General features: G+C 35.0%; 1 protein-coding gene across 1 annotated transcript in view; it reads right to left on the bottom strand.

The window, feature by feature from the left end:
* Nucleotides 1–1,176: 1,176 nt before the first annotated feature.
* The window catches only part of cdh15 (cadherin 15, type 1, M-cadherin (myotubule)), a 35,599-nt gene continuing 17,893 nt past the window's right edge, over nt 1,177–18,882 (bottom strand). Inside the window, exons 3-14 of the mRNA XM_077201526.1 lie at nt 18,572–18,727; nt 16,115–16,259; nt 14,297–14,478; nt 13,543–13,671; nt 13,000–13,185; nt 11,034–11,272; nt 9,244–9,386; nt 8,934–9,167; nt 7,565–7,804; nt 6,826–6,971; nt 4,642–4,836; nt 1,177–3,520 (exon numbers count right to left, since the gene is read on the bottom strand). Coding sequence (XP_077057641.1) covers nt 3,320–3,520; nt 4,642–4,836; nt 6,826–6,971; nt 7,565–7,804; nt 8,934–9,167; nt 9,244–9,386; nt 11,034–11,272; nt 13,000–13,185; nt 13,543–13,671; nt 14,297–14,478; nt 16,115–16,259; nt 18,572–18,727 — 2,196 coding nt within the window. The 3' untranslated portion in view covers nt 1,177–3,319. The remainder of the gene's footprint in view (nt 3,521–4,641; nt 4,837–6,825; nt 6,972–7,564; nt 7,805–8,933; nt 9,168–9,243; nt 9,387–11,033; nt 11,273–12,999; nt 13,186–13,542; nt 13,672–14,296; nt 14,479–16,114; nt 16,260–18,571; nt 18,728–18,882) is intronic.

The following is an 18,882-nucleotide window of genomic DNA, read 5'->3' as shown; positions in this document are numbered from 1 at the left end:
TTCTGTCCATTTTATCACGAAATTGAAACAATAAATGGCGTTTTGACGCTCTTAAATGTGACAGATCACTGTAGCGCCTCAGTTCAAGCAGGAGCGCGAGTCTATTCTTTAATACAAACTATATCGAGAAAAAATGTATGAATATCAGAAGGTAAGTTGAAAGATACTGTACTAAAACTTACCAAAATCCGTATCATGTCTCATGTAATCTCTCAATCAGTCTTTCAACCGTGAAAAGACGTCAATAAAAGAGTTTGTGAACAATATCACTTAATGTTGCATTTACCTCAGGAAAGTTATCCATTTGTTAGTTAGCTTTAAAAAAAAAAACTTGAGAGGAACTTATTTACTGTTAATTATATATGTAAGTTTGAATAAATTTACCATGAAGACAAGTGCTTATGAAAACTACCTTATATGTGTAGCTGAGTTTTATATAAACTTTTCAGCTTTTATTTGAGTGTAAATATTGTATCTGGAAATAAATAGCAGTTGAATATAATAGCTCTGTTGTTAATTTTAACCTCTAATATTATAGTGCATCAAATGAGAGGGTTCTCTGTATAGTTTGCCGCATTTTTTGAGAGATTTTTTTTTTTTATCCATAAGAAAAAACAAACTTTCGGTATCGGACGATATCATTCTGAACAACTGGCTATCGTTATCGGCTGAGAAACTTTATATCGGTGCATTCTAGAGATTAACATTTTGACCGATACCGATAACCGATAATTCTTAACATTTGAAAGCCGATAACCGATATATTGGCTGATAAATCTAAATCCAAATTTTTATATTATTTTTGAGAGCCTGATTACAAGAACAAAAGTCTCAACATTAAATCCATATCCGAAGCACACAGTTATAATGTTCTCATGTTAATTTTATGTAGCCCATATGACAGACTTGCACTGCACATGTTGCACTGACTGTTGTTTCCTTCTATTTTTCCAAGTAATTCCAATCATATTTCAAGTTATTCAAAACCATCATGGTGAACAGTGCACATCTGAAGTGTCTCAGATGAAGGAAATAATACATCATTTATCGGATTTAATATATCGGCCAAATTTTCTTATCCGATAACGGCCGATAACGATAACATTAGAAATGATCCGCCAATACCGATATGGTGGCCGATATATCATGCAATCCTATTAAAAATACAGACAGGTATCATTGCAATCTTTTATTCATAACTGTAAAGATAACGACAGCATTTTTCATTTTTCTTATGAAATAAATATTAAAAACAAATCTATATAAAACAAAATTGAGAAACAAAATAATAATAATAATAATAATAGGTATTGTGTAATATGTAAAACTTTTGTTCCTGAAGGGGAAAACAAAAATATATACATTTGAAGCATCATTCATTTGGCAAACTGTGTTACGCTGCATATGAAAATGAAGTATTACGAATATTAAGGCACTTTAAATGTCTTGGATACTTTTGAAGTTAAATTGCAGGCAAGCAAAAAATAGTATTACAAGCAAATATATTACACAATATACTAGTCATATATAAAAAGAATGGTTAAAAACAAAGTTATCACGTTTAAAAAGTCATTTTATCAGTCAATCAATCTTAAAAAGACATTCCCGAAGAATCAATAGTTTACTACAGTTTATCACAAACTCAAACATGCTTTATTTAAATTACACAAGATTCAAAAGATCTCATTGGCACTTTCACATATTAAAACGAAGTTCTTTTTGACCTGTAATTGGGCTTGAACTGTTAAATACACATAATTATGTCAAAATGTCCATCTTTGCAAGTACCCTCGTAAACACAGTCATTTATGTATTAAGTGTAACGGTTGAGAAAAAAGCGCACGTGTAACAGTATATTAGATCCGTGCATTCGATCTTGAAGTGACAGAAGCCTAATAAACCTGATATTAATGTTGATCAAACAGCAAAAGATAAAAAGAAAATCTCTTTACTGCTCTTCACTGAATCACTTTTGTAACTTCAATAAGAATAAATGTATATTTCATTTACAAAGTGAAGATTATGCATTGTCTTTATATATATTTGATTACTTTATACAATTTATGTAGTATTTCTTATTTCTAGTGCTTGAAGTTTTTCAGGTAGGTTTATTTCATTTGTGTCTTTGTTCAATTGTAGTTTGTTTTCCTATATGTTTGTAATTAGATTCTTCCCAGACAGGAACATAGTGTCGGCCCAGATCCGGCCCACATCTGGGCCATGTGGAATCCAGATGTGGAATCCCAACACTATGTTGTTGTCTGGGTTTGTTCTAATTTGATCAGTTTACTTGTCTTCAGTAAGCTTGAGTTTTTATTTTTTATTTTTTTACTTAGGCTAATATTCGTTTTTTGTGATATTGAAAATGGTGATTTAAGAGATTTAATGGCCCACCACTAAGAAGCATATACAGGTGAAACTCGAAAAAGTAGAATATCATGCAAAACTTCATGTATTTCAGTAATTCAGATTAAAATATATATACTAAATATATTAGTTTCACAACTATATACATATGCATGATTATACTTTTCAGAGGGCCGACATTTCTGAATTTAAAATCCTTTTTTAAAATTGATTTCATGTAATATTCTAATTTTTTGAGATTTTGAATTTGGGGTTTTCATAAGCTATAAGCCATAATCATATTCTAATTTTTCGACTTTCACCTGTATGTATGTGTACATAAAAAAAAGAGCATATACAAAAGACCAGCTCTGATATTTAACAAAATATTAAAAAACTCCTTTTGTGTTCCGTTGATGAAAGAAAGTCATATGGGTTTAGAATGCCAGTTATGAGTGAATAAGTGTATCATTTTCATTTTCGGATGCTTCATTCTTTCCATTTACCCCACAGTATTGGTCATCAGCTAAAATAATCCCTCAAGAACTTGACAAACGTTTTATGAACAAGGCATCCCTGTTTGCACCACGTCTAATCGGTTTGCACTTCCACACGGTTCCTCTCTCCAGTTGGTGCTTTCACAGCACCTGTCACATCAGCAATACTTCACTGATCCATGACAGAAAGGGACATTCTGTGTGTGTGTGTGTGTGTGTGTGTGTGTGTGTGTGTGTGTGTGTGTGTGTGTGTGTGTGTGTGTGTGTGTGTGTGTGTGTGTGTGTGTGTGTGTGTGTGTGCATTCTCTCTTCTGACACTGATGACCTACAGCAAAATCATATCACTGGGGAATATATAGTCCATTTGTCAATTCTGTAAAGCTCCCCTTACATGCATCATGAGAACTCTTTCATATAGAAGATTTTGAAGGACATGCATGTTGGAGAGTATCTGAACAACAGAATCAGTGTGGCGTCTAGCGTGGGTCGTACATGTTAGCCAGTTTTTTAAAGCGTGGCCCCCAGTCGTTGAGGTAGTCGTAGTCCTGGTCTTCATCCGAGCCCATGGAGGCGATGGAGCTGAGGCTTCCAGAGACCGAGCCGTCGCCCTCGTAGTCGTAGATCAGCGCGGTGTCGTACGGCGGGACGTTCGGGTCGGTGTCGGCAGCGTCCAGACCCTGTTCAGGTCCAGCAGGAAACAGGGGAATTGTCACCGGAGAAAGTGCATTCGATTTTCATTGTTTATCACAAATCAATTATTATAAAATTATTTTAAAATGTTGTTCTTCATCAGAATATCAGAAAACTCTCTCTCTCTCTCACACACACACACACACACACACACACACACACACACACACACACACACACACACACACGCACTTACACACACTCACTCACACACGCAAGCACTTACACACACTCTCACACTCACTCACACACACACACACACACACACACACACACACACACACACACACACACACACACACACACGCACACACACACACACACACACTGCTACATCTAATACTGGAACATGCAGAATTATTTCTGTATCATCTGTTTAAATTTGCATGTGTGCATCTTCATGGATCATAAAAAGTTTTTTTTTTAAATCCTTTTGATTAATTTTGATGATATTCTCTTTTTTTCTAAATACTTCAATTGATATCAGAATATCCTGATTTAGAAATTCAATTTCAAACACTAAATTTCAAACTTGCTTTGACAGAATTAAAATAACCCTTATTTTGGATTAGTAATAATAAATAACTAATAACACTGCAATTATTGCCACATATTTAGGACTGGATAACAGTAGAAGAACTATTGAAGATATTGGAATATGTTTGCGGTGTCTCACAATTGTTATGGCGTTACTTGGAAAAAATTGGTATTGCTTGAAAATTCAGCTTTAAACTTTTCTAATTAAATACTTAAGGAGTTTTTCTGTGAATTACCCACAAATATTCACTTTATTCACTTCAATTTATATTAAAGTGACTTTATATTAGGATTTCTTTAACTGAGTATTTGCATAAAAAAAGGTAACACTTTGTTTTACAGTGTCCTTGTTACACGTTAAATCTTGTTACTGCAGTAGTGAATACAAATTCTACATAATTACATGCAATTAACCCTAAACCCTCTTGTAAGTAAATGTAGTTAATTAATTTTACTCTGTTACAGTGTAGTTATACATTTAAATACAAAGGATGATTAGTTTAAATGCGAGTAGTTAAAAGACTTAATACAAAGCGGGACCCTTATTTCTTATTAAAGAAAAGTCGCTTACAACGTTGATGAAGTCTTCGATGTCGGTCGGGTCTCCGGGGGTTTTGCGTGGATATGTAGGAGAAGGAAGGTTATGGGGTGCATCTTTTCTTAGAGGTTGTTTTCCTCTGGGAAGGCCACAGTCTTGTGGGAAAAATGAGGCTGGGACAGGGACCGTGTCACGTGGGTTCCTCAGAAAATCGATATTAAATGCATCCTATTGGACGGAAACAGCTTTAGGTATTTCAGGACATTCCCCATTTCACTTCAAAACACAAATAAATAGAACAAACACACAAGTTTGTTAAACTTTGCTGCCCGAGAACAATGAAAACACCAGGATTCTTCAAGCATTGGACAGAATTTGAAAGCTGAGACCTTCATCAAAATAGAAAACCGATATCAAAAGCACAAAGCTTATTGCGATTTATTGGACAAACCTGAAAAGTGACACACAGTCTCTTCTTAAATAAATAAATGCATTATGTAGCATATATGCTTGTCCTCTACGTTCGTGAATAAAAATTAAAATGTGAACAAAAACAGAGCCTAATAATTGTCTTATTATCATTAAAATAAGAAAATTAAAATAACGGGAAATAAAAAGTTATGACGGTATTTTTACGACCCTGTCCGTCACGAAAAATGTGGAAATCTAACTCGACCTTTGGACTTAATGTATTTTGTGCAATCTCGAAATATTTCGACTTTATTCTCAAAATATTTAGACTTTATTCTCAAAATATTTAGACTTTAATCTCAAAAGATTTCAACTTTATTCTCAAAATATTTAGACTTTAATCTCAAAAGATTTCAACTTTATTCTCAAAATATTTAGACTTTAATCTCAAAATATTTAGACTTAATTCTCAAAATATTAAGACTTTATTCTCAAAATATTTAGACATTATTCTCGAAATATTTAGATTTTATTCTCAAAATATTTCTACTTTAATTTAGAAATATTTAGACTTTATTCTCAAAATATTTAGACTTTAATCTCAAAATATTTAGACTTTAAGCTCAAAATATTTAGACTTTATTCTTAAAATTTTTAGACTTTATTCTCAAAATATTTAGACTTTATTCTCAAAATATTTCTACTTTAATCTCGAAATATTTAGACTTTAATCTCGAAATATTTCAACTTTATTCTCAAAATATTAAGACTTTATTCTCAAAATATTTAGTCTTTAATCTCAAAATATTTAGACTTAATTCTCAAAATATTAAGACTTTATTCTCAAAATATTTAGACTTTATTCTCGAAATATTTAGACTTTAATCTCAAAATATTTAGACTTTATTCTCGAAATATTTAGACTTTAATCTCAAAATATTTAGATTTTATTCTCAAAATATTTCTACTTTAATCTCGAAATATTTAGACTTTATTCTCGAAATATTTAGACTTTAATCTCAAAATATTTAGACTTTATTCTCAAAATATTTAGACTTTAATCTCGAAATATTTAGACTTTATTCTCGAAATATTTAGACTTTAATCTCAAAATATTTAGACTTTATTCTCAAAATATTTAGACTTTAATCTCAAAATATTTAGACTTTAATCTCAAAATATTTAGACTTTATTCTCAAAATATTTAGACTTTAATCTCAAAATATTTAGACTTTATTCTCAAAATGTTTCTACTTTAATCTCGAAATATTTAGACTTTAATCTCGAAATATTTCAACTTTATTCTCGAAATATTTAGACTTTAATCTCAAAATATTTAGACTTTAATCTCGAAATATTTAGACTTTAATCATTTAGACTTTATTCTCGAAATATTTAGACTTTATTATCGAAATATTTAGACTTTAATCTCAAAATATTTAGACTTTAATCTCGAAATATTTCGACTTTAATTTAGTACTTATTTATTTAGACTTTATTCTCGAAATATTTCTACTTTAAGTTAGTACTTATTTATTTAGACTTTATTCTCGAAGTGCTAAAAATGTTTATTTTTTACGTTGCGGTTCAGGGCTTCCGCCCTACGGTGTCCTCTGCTGTATAATGAACATTTTGACAAATGTAAACATACTGTATACTGCAGAAATTGTAGTATGTTCGTGTGCTACTCTTTTTATTTACTCTATTGTATGGCCTTCACATAATATATCATATCAGATTAGTATTCACTTCACAAAATGTATCTACACTAAAAAAAAATGTCTGAAGTGTTGTCGCTGCTCTCACCTCATCCTCTTCACCGCCTCCCTGCTCGTCATAATGAAAGACATTGTCTCGGATGTCATCGTCAGACGCTCCGACCAGCAAACTTCCTCGTTTTCCCATGTTCTGCCTCGTGCAACCCCTCACCGCCACAGCGAGAACGAGGAGAACTGAAAACACACAATCAGCTTTTATTATAGCAAATTTCAAGTATATACTACAGCTTATCAGGGCAATGGTTTGTTGATAGGCAGATGCACATAAATACAGCGTTTACTTAGTCAAGTCAAGTCACCTTTATTTCTATAGCGCTTTTTACAAAATAGATTGTTTCAAAGCAGCTTTACATAGATAACAGGAAAATAATGCAACAAAGTGTGTTTAGAAGAAAGAAAGTTATTAATTTAGGCTACTTCATACATAATAAATGTACATATTTATTAAATTATATATCATATAAATCATATAAATTATTAATATAAATATAAAAGTACGTGTGTGTGTGTGTGTGTGTGTGTGTGTGTGTGTGTGTGTGTGTGTGTGTGTGTGTGTGTGTGTGTGTGTGTGTGTGTGTGTGTGTGTGTGTGTGTGTGTGTGTGTGTGTGTGTGTGTGTGTGTGTGTGTGTGTGTGTGGCCATAGCTGCTCTGGAGAAAACCGTCATCGTCCAGCTCAGTTCAGTTCTCATATAATGGTGTCAATGCAGGTAGATCAATAATATTGTAGAATATTAAATTAAATATCCCTAAATTAAATTAAACTTACACAAGAGAAAAGCAACGCTTCCCATAATAATCATAAGGGCAATGAAGCTTATTCCCATTTTGGTTCCAAAGATGGCCGCGGTGAAGCTCTTGCAGTCCCCGAAACTGTCACAGGGACACACGGTTACGTTGACCAGAGCACTAGAGGAAAGTGGAGGGGAGCCCGAGTCCGATACGACCACAGGAATGGAGAACTCCCCTTTCTCTATGTCTATCAGTGGCTGGAGAACTGCATGGGTCTCTGGGACGGACATGTGAAGGAACACAAGAAAAAACAAGAGTCTTAGAAATCAGAGTAAACACTGTGAGCTCCATATCTAACCCAGACAGCAACATAGTGTCGGCCCAGATCCGGCCCACATCTGGGCCGTGTGGAATACCCGTGTTCCAGATCTGGACTGACACTATGTTGCTGTCTTGGAAAGCAGGGGTAGATCCCTTCCTGCGAACTGAATCCTGAACCCTAGGGGTGGGAATCTTTTGGAAACCCATTATTCGATTCAAATCAATTCTTGGGGTCATTATTCGATTCCAAATTGAATTTTTGGGGTCACGATTCGATTCAAATCGATTCTTGGGATCACGATTCAAAATCGATTCTTGGGGTCACAATTCGATTCAAAATCGATTCTTGGGGTCACGATTCGATTCAAAATCGATTCTTGGGGTCACGATTCGATTCAAAACCGATTCTTGGGGTCATGATTCGATTCAAAATTGAATTTTTGGGGTCACGATTCGATTCAAATCGATTCTTGGGATCACGATTCAAAATCGATTCTCGGGGTCACAATTAGATTCAAAATCGATTCTTGGGGTCACGATTCGATTCAAAACCGATTCTTGGGGTCACGATTCGATTCAAAACCGATTCTTGGGGTCATGATTCGATTCAAAATAGATTCTTGGGGTCACGATTCGATTCAAAACCGATTCTTGGGGTCACGATTCGATTCAAAACCGATTCTCGGGGTCAGGATTCGATTCAAATCGATTCTTTGGGTTATGATTCGATTTAAATCGATTCTTGGGTTCATGATTCGATTCAAAATTGATTCTCGATTTCATAACTCCCGCTCGTTTGGGACTAACAGTAGCTGTTGTTAACTTCTCTGTTGTTCGATTCTCGATCTTGAATCAAATTTCAATTCGATGTATACACAGACTTGATTTTAGATTTGATCATGCTATCGGGATGATTCGCCCTACTACGAGTTTGTTTAACACCGAAATTACTTTGAAGCTGTTATATTAAGGTACAAATCTTGCATAGTGTGACCTTTAAACCGTGACCCCAAAACCGAGGTACATACCGAACCATGACTTCTGTGTACCGTTACACCCCCCACAAATGATGTTTTAAGTTTTACCATTAAGGGTTATGATGGTCCAATTGGCAGCTGTGTTTTGGTCAGGAATGTGAAAGGTGAAGGGGTCCGCTTGAGGAGACATGTCCTCGTCCACTGCACTGATCATCAGGCCCAGTTTATCCCTGTCCCAGTTGCTGCACACCGTCCCACTCAAGGGCTTCAGTACTGGTGCGTAATCATTGGTCTCCCACAGACTGACCTCTAGAGTCGCTGTTGCAGAGATGCCATCGGCGTCTGGAAGCAGAGAAACCATCACTATTTTTATTCAAACAAAGTCCGCTGTCTCTGTCTTCGGGTCCGAGGTGCTCACCCTGATCCGTGACCTTCACGACGGCAGAGTACACGTTTTTCCTGACGTGAGGAGATTTGATATCGACGGTTGTTCTGGTTGTGATCTGCCCGGTCACATGGTCAATAGCCAACCAACACTCAGGATCCAGAAGCATTTCAAACCTGAACAAAAATAAAAAAAAAATTATTCTAAGTTTAGGACATACCTTAGATTAGTCTTAATGCATGCAAGCTTTTCCTTTTGAAAAATAAGTGTACTTTAGCAGAGTATTTATTCCAGAAATAATATACTTTAAAATAATTATACATGCGCTTGTGCAAACTGAATGTAATGTTTTCAGACACTTAAACATCTGCTGTTATTTACCGTAAAATGAAAATGAATCCAGCAATTAAGTGAACTTAAGAGTTTTTGACCCACTTAAGTAGGACTTCAGTACATCTTTATATGCAATTTCATAATTACTTGTGTTGTTTTTTAAATATGGTTAAAGTTTTTAAAAAGAGCAAGAGAGAAAGTTTAAAAAGCTCAGAGTTGAAGGTTTTAAGTCTCTCAGACAAATCATTTGCAATGCGGTTTCTAGAGAATTCTGGGTGGTTGCTATGTGGTTGCTAGGGTACTCAAGGGGTTGCTAGGGTGTTGCAAACTGGTTTCAAGGGCGTTCTGGGTGGTTGCTAGGATGTTGCCATGTGGTTGCTAAGGTACTCAAGGGGTTGCTAGGGTGTTGCAAACTGGTTTCAAGGGCATTCTGGGAGGTTTCTAGGATGTTGCCATGCGGTTGCTAAGGCACTCAAGGTGTTTGCTAGGATGTTGCTCTTCAGTTAGGGTACTCTGGGTGGTTGCCAGAGTGCTATGTGGTTTCGAGGGTATTCTGGGTGGTTGTTACGCAACTGCTAGGGTTAGCAGCTACTAGGGGTAGCTGCTAGAGTGTTGCTATGTACTAAGGTTGCTAAGGTTCTGGGGTGGTTCTGGTGAACTGACTTCAAATGAACAACAGCCAAAATGCATCATTTTCCTGTTATCACTGTAAAGCTGCTATGAAACAATATGTATTGTATAAAGCGCTATATAAATAAACGTGACTTGACTTGGTTGCTAGGGTGTTGCTCTTCAGTTACTAGGATACTCTAGGTGGTTGCTAGGGTGTTGCTATGCGGTTTTGAGGGTATTCTGGGTGGTTACTGGGGTGTTGCTATGCAATTGCTAGGGTACTTGGGGTTGTTGCTTTATGGTTGCTAGGGTGTTGTTATGCAGTTGCGTGGGTAATCTGGGTGGATGCTAGGGTGTTGCTAGGTGTTTGCCAGTTTGTTCTGGATGGTTGCTAGAGCGTTGCTTTGCAGTTCCTAGTATATATTATCGCATTGCTAGCATGTTTCAGACAAATACTATGATTTAAATATCAAAATATATGTACGTCTTAAAAGTTCATTTTAAATAATCATTTTATCTTTTGTCACGCTTAAATGTACTTTTAAAATGACATTATTACAAAGTGCACTTTTTTGAAAAAATGCCTTTTATTTTATTACTACTGTATTTTCTGCAAGTATAGTTTTGTTAGACATATATTTTTGAGATTTGAAGCACATTCAATAAAGTTCAGCACACTTCTTTTTCACAAGGGTTGCTCCTGAATTCATAACTTGCTATTAATCAGATTTAGAAGTACATTTTTTTATTACTCTTTTTACTACAGTTGTAGGTTAAGGTCAAGCTTAGGGATATGATTGCTTGATAAGAATATTGTTCCAGGAACATCTGCACGGCTTCGTCAGGTATTGATGTGATGTTGGGGAAGTGAGCCTCACCTCAGCTTGCCATTATCTGGATCATGAGCGATATCCGAGACCAGCACAGTACCGGGACCAACAGACTCCGGGACAGTGACTTTAATGGGGTTTTTGTAGAAGATCGGGGCCTCGTTTTCATTCGTCACTCTGACGGTGACTGTAGCGCTGTGTGTTTGTTCGTATGGGGCTTTAAGCCTGACTTCATTCTCTGCTGTTACAACCAGCTGATACTCTGCCTGAGATTCATAATCCAGAGGCTGCAAGAGAGCATTGAATTTGAAATGTAAGAGCAAATAATATATAAAAAATACATTCACACACTAAAGGGGATGGAAAAAGAGGGATAAATACTCAAATAGAGCCTTTAAAGGGATAGTTCACCCAAAAATGTAAATTCTGTCAGTATTTACTCTCCCTCGGGTTGTTCAACCCCGTAAGACCTTCGTTCATCTTCGGAACATGAATTAAGATATTTTTGATTAAATCTGAGAGCTGGATCACTCCTCCATAGGCTTCTAAGGGATTGAAACTTGTTCCCCGAAAAGTTATTAAAGGACATCGTTAAAATAGTCCAAGTGACTACAGTGGCTCAATCTTAAGTTTATCAAGCGACGAGAATACTTTTTGTGTGCAAAAAAAACAAAAATAATGACTTTATTTCAACTATTCATTTCACTAGTGTAACAGCGCAGTGTTTCTGTGTTGTACGTCACACGCATCACACACATGACCAGCGTCGGCCAATAGTGAGCCTACGCGTGACGTAGCTCTACGCAATCACACTACGCTAAATTTCTGTTCTTTACACCAACCAAAGAAAAAAGGTTATTTTAAAGTCTCCCTGTATTCAATAATTTTATCCCTTAAAACTCACCTTTGATCACCAAAATTCAATTTTAAAATGTTTTTTCCTTTTAAAAAAATGCCTTAAAATAGCTTGAATGTAACTCAACACCCTTGCCTCATTTAGTATACGTGGATCAATGAATATGTAAATGAGCCCCGCCTCCACTCACTCACTCAGCTCAGAGATCCACTCGTTGACGATCACACGTTGATCTGATTGGTTACAAGGTAGTTTGTGACGTCAGAAACACCAGCGATTTCAAAGCGTGTTTTTGAGACTGTCTTTGGTTCACTGCAGTTTTAAGGAGAAAATACTCAGCAATGCTGTCGACTTATGAATTTACTCATGGTTTGTCTTAAAGTATATTAAAAACACCACATAGACCTTTGATCGTGGAAAATGATTATCAATTGCGTCAATCACAAGAATATTCCTTACGGAGTTACGACACACAAAACTTCACAGGCGCTAACTAAAAACAAATGTAGCTTTCATGTGGCATTTTCGCTTGTAACTTCATGAAAAATGCACAGATCGTAGAAAATTGCACATCATTTCTTACAGTGTATGCTCCTGATTGAAATTAGTCCAAAATCAACATAATTCATTTCGTCGATCACAAGATATTCCTCACGGAGGAACAATTTAAAAAATGCCCATTAGGGGGCGTCAAGGACTGAACAAAAGGCTACATTGGTTTTGATTACTTTATGCAATCACCACAAAATTTGAACCAGATGCAGCTCACATGTAGGGAAACTTCATTGTACCTTATTTCCTTCCAACTTCCTTGTACCTTATAATGAGTTATAAGGAAGGAATAAGAAAGATATGTACAATTATTATTAAAAATTATATATTTTTTGTCTTTTACCAGCACGAAAATGTTCAAATGTAATGATTTAAAAATCTTTTTTTTTTTCTATCACAGTATACTCACAACAAATAAATAGACTACACCACTGTATAAACAACATTAAAAGCTGGATTTTTACCACTGAGGGACTTTAAGAACTGATCACTGAAAGGTTCTTTACGGGAACCCAAAATGGTTCTTTTGCTGTGAAAAACCCGTATTTTTAAGCGTGTATGATGAAGCACAGACGCCACAGTCTTCATTGGTGTCAGTAATCTCACCTTAACCACAGAAATGATGCCGTGGTTGGAGACTGGGTCTGTCCGGATGGCAAAGTTTCCTAAAGTGTTTCCCTTTCCGATGGTGTACTTAATCCTCCAGTTTTCCCCCCCTCTCTGGTCTTTATCTGTGGCGTTGACCCGGCCCACCTCCGCCAGATGCTTGTTCTCCATTGCATTCATGTTGTACTGCAGTCACAAAATTGGTACAACAGCTCAGAAAACAGATCGGATGAACATAACAGACTGCAAAAAAAAAAATGTAAATAAAAATTGAAGATTTTTTTTCATATATATATATATGTATATATATTTCCTAAAGTTAATACACTTTTTAGGGTTTTTTGTGGAGTTAGGATGCTTCTGTAATACCCTTTTCCTATCTGTAGTTAAGATAAGATTATGCACTTAATAGCTTTTGTCCTAAATGAGGTCCTTACTGAAATTGCCATGGTTAACAAACATTAAGTGGAAGTTGAGATTAAAATTAGGATCTTTCAGTAATTGAACATCACAGACTGTGCATGTTTCCCATCGGTCTCATACCACGGTGGGCTGGAATTTGGGAGCGTGGTTGTTAATGTCAGAGATGTGAATGATGGCTCGACCAGTGGAGGCTAGACCCATTCCTGACATATCAGCGACCTGAAGCTGAAGCCTGAAGGACTGCACCACCTGACAACACAACAGGGTTCATGTTAATGCGGTTTTCCTGATTCTGTGCTGTTTAGGGGTGGAACAATACATCATGTCATAATATATCGCAATACTAACATGTAACAATATGTATCGAGGATAGTTCACCCAAAATGAAAATTACAGTGTGAGGAAAAAATGTGTTTAGTGTCAGTACTACATTAAACCAATAATGTTGAATATAATGTATAATAATGCAATGGGGGAATATTTGATAATGCCAAATGTCTTGTTACCAGTAAAAAGTGGCCGACATTATTTTAAATATATCTAGTCAGTGAAAGAGCGCAAGCATATTCATCTATAATAATTCAGTATTTTCAGCTTCAGAATCATGAATATTGTTATTCTGGTGTCTCTATTGTCCTGTGCTTTGGGTTTCAGCACCAAGTCCAAGACTATTCATTTACACACACACAATGTAATAAGAAATTTAGTATTTTTATCAACAGTGCATTTTTTGTTAACCTTTTTTTCATATGTCTTGGAGTATCGCAATAATATCGTATCGTGAGTTCAGTCTCGTGATATATATCGAATCGTGACACGAGGGTATCGTTACACCCGTAATGCTGTTCATTTATAAGAGACAGAAATAACCCACATCTCTGTCTAGTCCCACATCTCGTATGTAGATGACTCCAGTTTTGTTGTCAATGCCGAACATGGTCTTGTTAACGCTGTGAGGAGGGATACTCTCTTGGCCAATGATGGAGAAGCTCAGAGCCGCGTTCTCCGTCAGTGGATCATCCGAATCTACCGCTGTAACCTTCATCACTGAAGTTCCTGATCGCAGACAAACACATAGCAAGGTTAACACTCTGGGGTCATTTTTGACCAAAAATGTTTACATTTTGTTTTGGAACTTGCTGTATGAACAAAAATAATGGACATGATTCGAACAAGTAAAATGGTCCTGAAAAAAATCGTCACACTTGTATTGTTTGCGCATTGGATATTAATGGGAGATGAATTTCATCTAGTGGAAGCGTTTGGTACTGCAGCCAAAAAAATCTGTCTGAAAGCTAATCTTTTGAGATATCAACTTCAAATTTGGAACATAACTTTGATTTTCTCACAGTTTTAGAGTAAAACATGTTTTTGGAAAATATATTTCATTTAAAAATTGAAAATGGTATTTGTGTGCATTTTTCATAAGAATAAATGTAGAATTGTATAACTTTTTACAAGTTTACTTTTTTAAACTTTTGTTCACTTCAGCAATAATTCTCCCCGAGTCGACTTTAAAAAGAGACCAAACTTGAGTCTGTTGCTCTAAAGCAATCAAGATTAATGACAGTTTAAGTTGGAAATTTCATTTTCAGGTCCATGCATTATAACTACAGCATAAATATAATTTAGTAACATAAAATCCCCCAAAAATACAAAATATTAAATAAAAAATATGATTGAACTAAAATATTGTACAATCATTTAATTGAAATAAAAACATTCTGTTATTTTTGACAGACACATGAACAGTACCTTGATTCTTCCATTCATGCATCTAATTCATGTCATCCTCTAATAATAACCTTCACATTTTTCTTCCATAGAATACAAATGGAGATATTTAACAGACTGTCCAGTTCATATTCAATGAAAGTGAATAGTCACCATGACTGCCAAGCTCCAAAAAAGGGCAAAAAGTGCTATAAAATTGGTCTATATGACTTGTGTGTCATTGTCTATAGCTTTGTGTGAGGAACACGTCAACACTTTAGTTGTTACTGTGTTGTGAACATGTATCTCAATTGTTGTGACACTGAAAAGCTGCTAAAGCAGACCAGCCTAAAAACACAACTTTTAAATGTTATTTTTCTAAATGGTTATGGCCCTGCTAGCAAATTTATTAGCAAAATAAAGCGCTTAAAGAGAGTAGACTTTCCTGACTGTTTCTTAACACACTTAAGTACACTTTGTAATAACGTCAACTTTACATTTACAAGTTTACAAGTACATTTTAAATCATTGTTTTAATAATTGTAGAAACCTTATTTAAAACACAATATAAGTAATTATGAAATTACAAATAAAGAAGTAATTGAGCAAAACTTAAGTGAGTCCAAAACACTAGTAATGTTTAACTAATTGCATTGAATTTGAATGTAAACTTTAATACATTTTCATATAATTGTAGTTAAGTGTCCGAACAAATTTCATCCAGTTTTCAATAAAGTATATTCTTTTAAAGCATATAATTTCCGTTATAAATACTCCTTTTTTTTTAAGTATGCTGAAGTATGAACAAGATTTTAATCATTTCTAACATGAACGTGGAACGTGGAAAAGAACAGCCTAGACATTGTGCTAAGTAACTAGATTTGAGTTTAAGGTCAATTTTTGTATTAACTATTCATTGCATTGAGGTTTTTTTCCCCATAAAATATTTTTGTTTTAACATTTTTTTTGTACACGTTACCTGGAACAGAGAACTCAGGGATGGTGCCTGTGAACTCTTTCTGGGTGAATTCAGGCCTGTGGTCATTCTGATCCAGAACGTAGATCTCAATGGTTGTGGGACTTTCCAGTCGCTCTCCGCTTGGTGAGAGAGCAAAGGCTTTGAGCTGAGGATATTACACACATATAGAGTTATTCAAAGATATCACATGATTCATCAAGCTAATGCCAGAGTCTCTTATCTGTTAAATATCTCCACACAGTAAACCTGTAATCTAAAATCTGGAAAAAACTGTATCAGGATTATGAAAAATGTAATAGAAAGAAAGGGGCTACATGTAGAATTCAGAAACCCTTGTTAATAGCGACACCGGTGGCTGGTAAGTGAACTTCAGCAGCCGGTTATCGCATTACTTATGAGACTGAACGTGATTCAAAGCCCTCATATACTCACAGCAGAGTTGTTTTCGTTCTTTGCTTAGAAGTAAAAAGAAGTTGGAAATACCTTTGCAGTGATAGACTGTTAGCGAACATCCCAAGCGATTTTTAGAATAGATGAATATGTAAATAATTGCTTTCCTCGCAATAACAAAATAAACACAATAAAAAAAAACAGCGGTGAGAAATCAGCAATTAAGAAAGCATCTGATCATAGAGGTGTGGATGTTTGAACCAGGTCTGAGGTCATTAAAATTACACTCACTGTTATGTTTAGTTAACTTTACTTAATCTCCGATAATGTGTTGAACTTACTTAAAAAAAATAATTAATCTGTACTGTTTGCCTGCTATGCCTTCATTACTCAGAAAACACTATTAAACATTACTTGACTGGTTTGAGTACCATTTTGCCAAAAAAAAAAAAGCAGGCGGAGCAAATGGTTTTTGATGCGGGAAATTCTTAATAGACTTTTCACCAATTTCTAACACATCTGCAGTCATCGTTCTTCATAAATTCATGTTGATTTCCTAAAATCAACCTAAAATGTCTCACCATTATTGTGATTAGTGTTCCCTTTGGTTGGGCACTTGGAACTTCATTTATATCATCCTGATTCTCTTCCAATTAATGCAGTGATGCAACATGAAATCACAGTTATTTGATTTCAAAGGAAGTGAAGTAATATATATATATATATATATATTTATACTTAAATTATTTCCATGTTCTTAATGAATGTAATTATGGTTTATAACATAACTATCATGTTTAATAATGATCTTTTTACATTTTAATTGCAAACACTTATGGAATAAACCTTTAATTGGGTTGTTATAACCCCTCTATATTTGTGACAATATATTGCAATTTTGCTTGAGTCACACACAGACTTCAACATTCAGCATGCAAACCACAACAATGGTAACAAGTTTTAATTAATTTAATTAATTAGACCATTGCAATTTTATTTGCTTTCTCTTGTCAGTATAACCCCAATAACGATAGCAAATACAATTTTAATGGTAAAATAAAGCCAAAAATGGTAAAACAAAGCAATTTATTTATTCATGGCGCAATGCACTCTGGGAGTACACTTCCTCAGATCACAGATAGAATTAAGTTGACAAAATTTAAATAGATTAAATGAGAAGACCTTGATGTAATTAAGTTATGTTTACTTACTTAAATTAAGGCAACGAGTTTGCAAAATTTAATTAAGTAAACTGAACTAATTAGTTTTTACATTGTAGTTTGATTTATAAATTAAATCTAAAACTATAGACTATAGAGATCTGACTGTGTGAGATTGTAGTTAGAATGAATCCCTTTTCTCAGCATAACACATGGACATTACAGTACAGAACAGCTCTTTGGGCATTATCCTGAACATAACGTGCGTAAACGTCACATCCTTTGGATTTTCCCAGGAAAAACATCCCGAGTCTACAGGCTTTAGGCAACATAGGAAGTCTCGTTACAAGCTGTTCACACACAGGCAATAAAAATGTGACTTTGAGATGAAAATGTTTACTAATGAGGCACCCATATCAACATTTTGGCCGATACCGATAACAAATAATTCTTTATATTTGAAAGACGATAAACGATATATTAGCCAGTAAATCTAAATCCAGATTTTACTGTATATAATTTTGGAGAGCCTTATTACAAAAACAAGTGTCTCACCATTAAAGCCACGTCCCAAACACACAATTATAATGTTCTCATTTTAATTTTATATAGCGGATATGACAGATTTGTGTTGCACATGTTGCACTGAACTGTTTTCCTTTTTTGAAGGGATTTCAATCATATTTCAAACACATAAAAAGCATCATGTTGAACAGTGTGCATCTGAAGTCTCTCAGCTGAAGGAAATAATACATTATTTATGAGCTTTTATATATCAGCCAAATTATCTAATAACGATAACATTACAAATAAACATGTATTGGCCGATATCGATATATCGAGCATCCCTAATGTTTACATACATCCCCTTTTAATGATAAAAAACAGTTTCAACAAACATGTTTACCTTAAAACTCTTGTGTTTTTCCCTGTCCAGTGGCATTTTGCTCTTGATCCATCCTGTTTTATCATCAATTTCGAAGAGGCCTTTGGGGTCCTGGTCAACCCCGGGTCCCTCCAGCTTGTATATCACCTCTCCGGTGAAAACCTTGTCTGATTTAATCTGCAGGAGTGGACATGGAACATGTTAAAGCCGTATGGTACACAGTCTAACTGTTGAGGATAGCAATTATGCTCGATATTTGTAACCAATCGGTTTGTTTGGACGGTTTACATGAAAGAACTACATTTAATAGCATCTATATCAATTCTGTTATA

This window comes from Siphateles boraxobius, unplaced genomic scaffold (genome assembly GCF_051911475.1).
Source record: "Siphateles boraxobius isolate OS27281-9 unplaced genomic scaffold, OSU_SipBor_1 48, whole genome shotgun sequence".
Classification (NCBI taxonomy): domain Eukaryota; kingdom Metazoa; phylum Chordata; class Actinopteri; order Cypriniformes; family Leuciscidae; genus Siphateles; species Siphateles boraxobius.
Note: the sequence above shows the minus strand (reverse complement) of the source record. Positions and strands in the feature narration are given on the sequence as shown.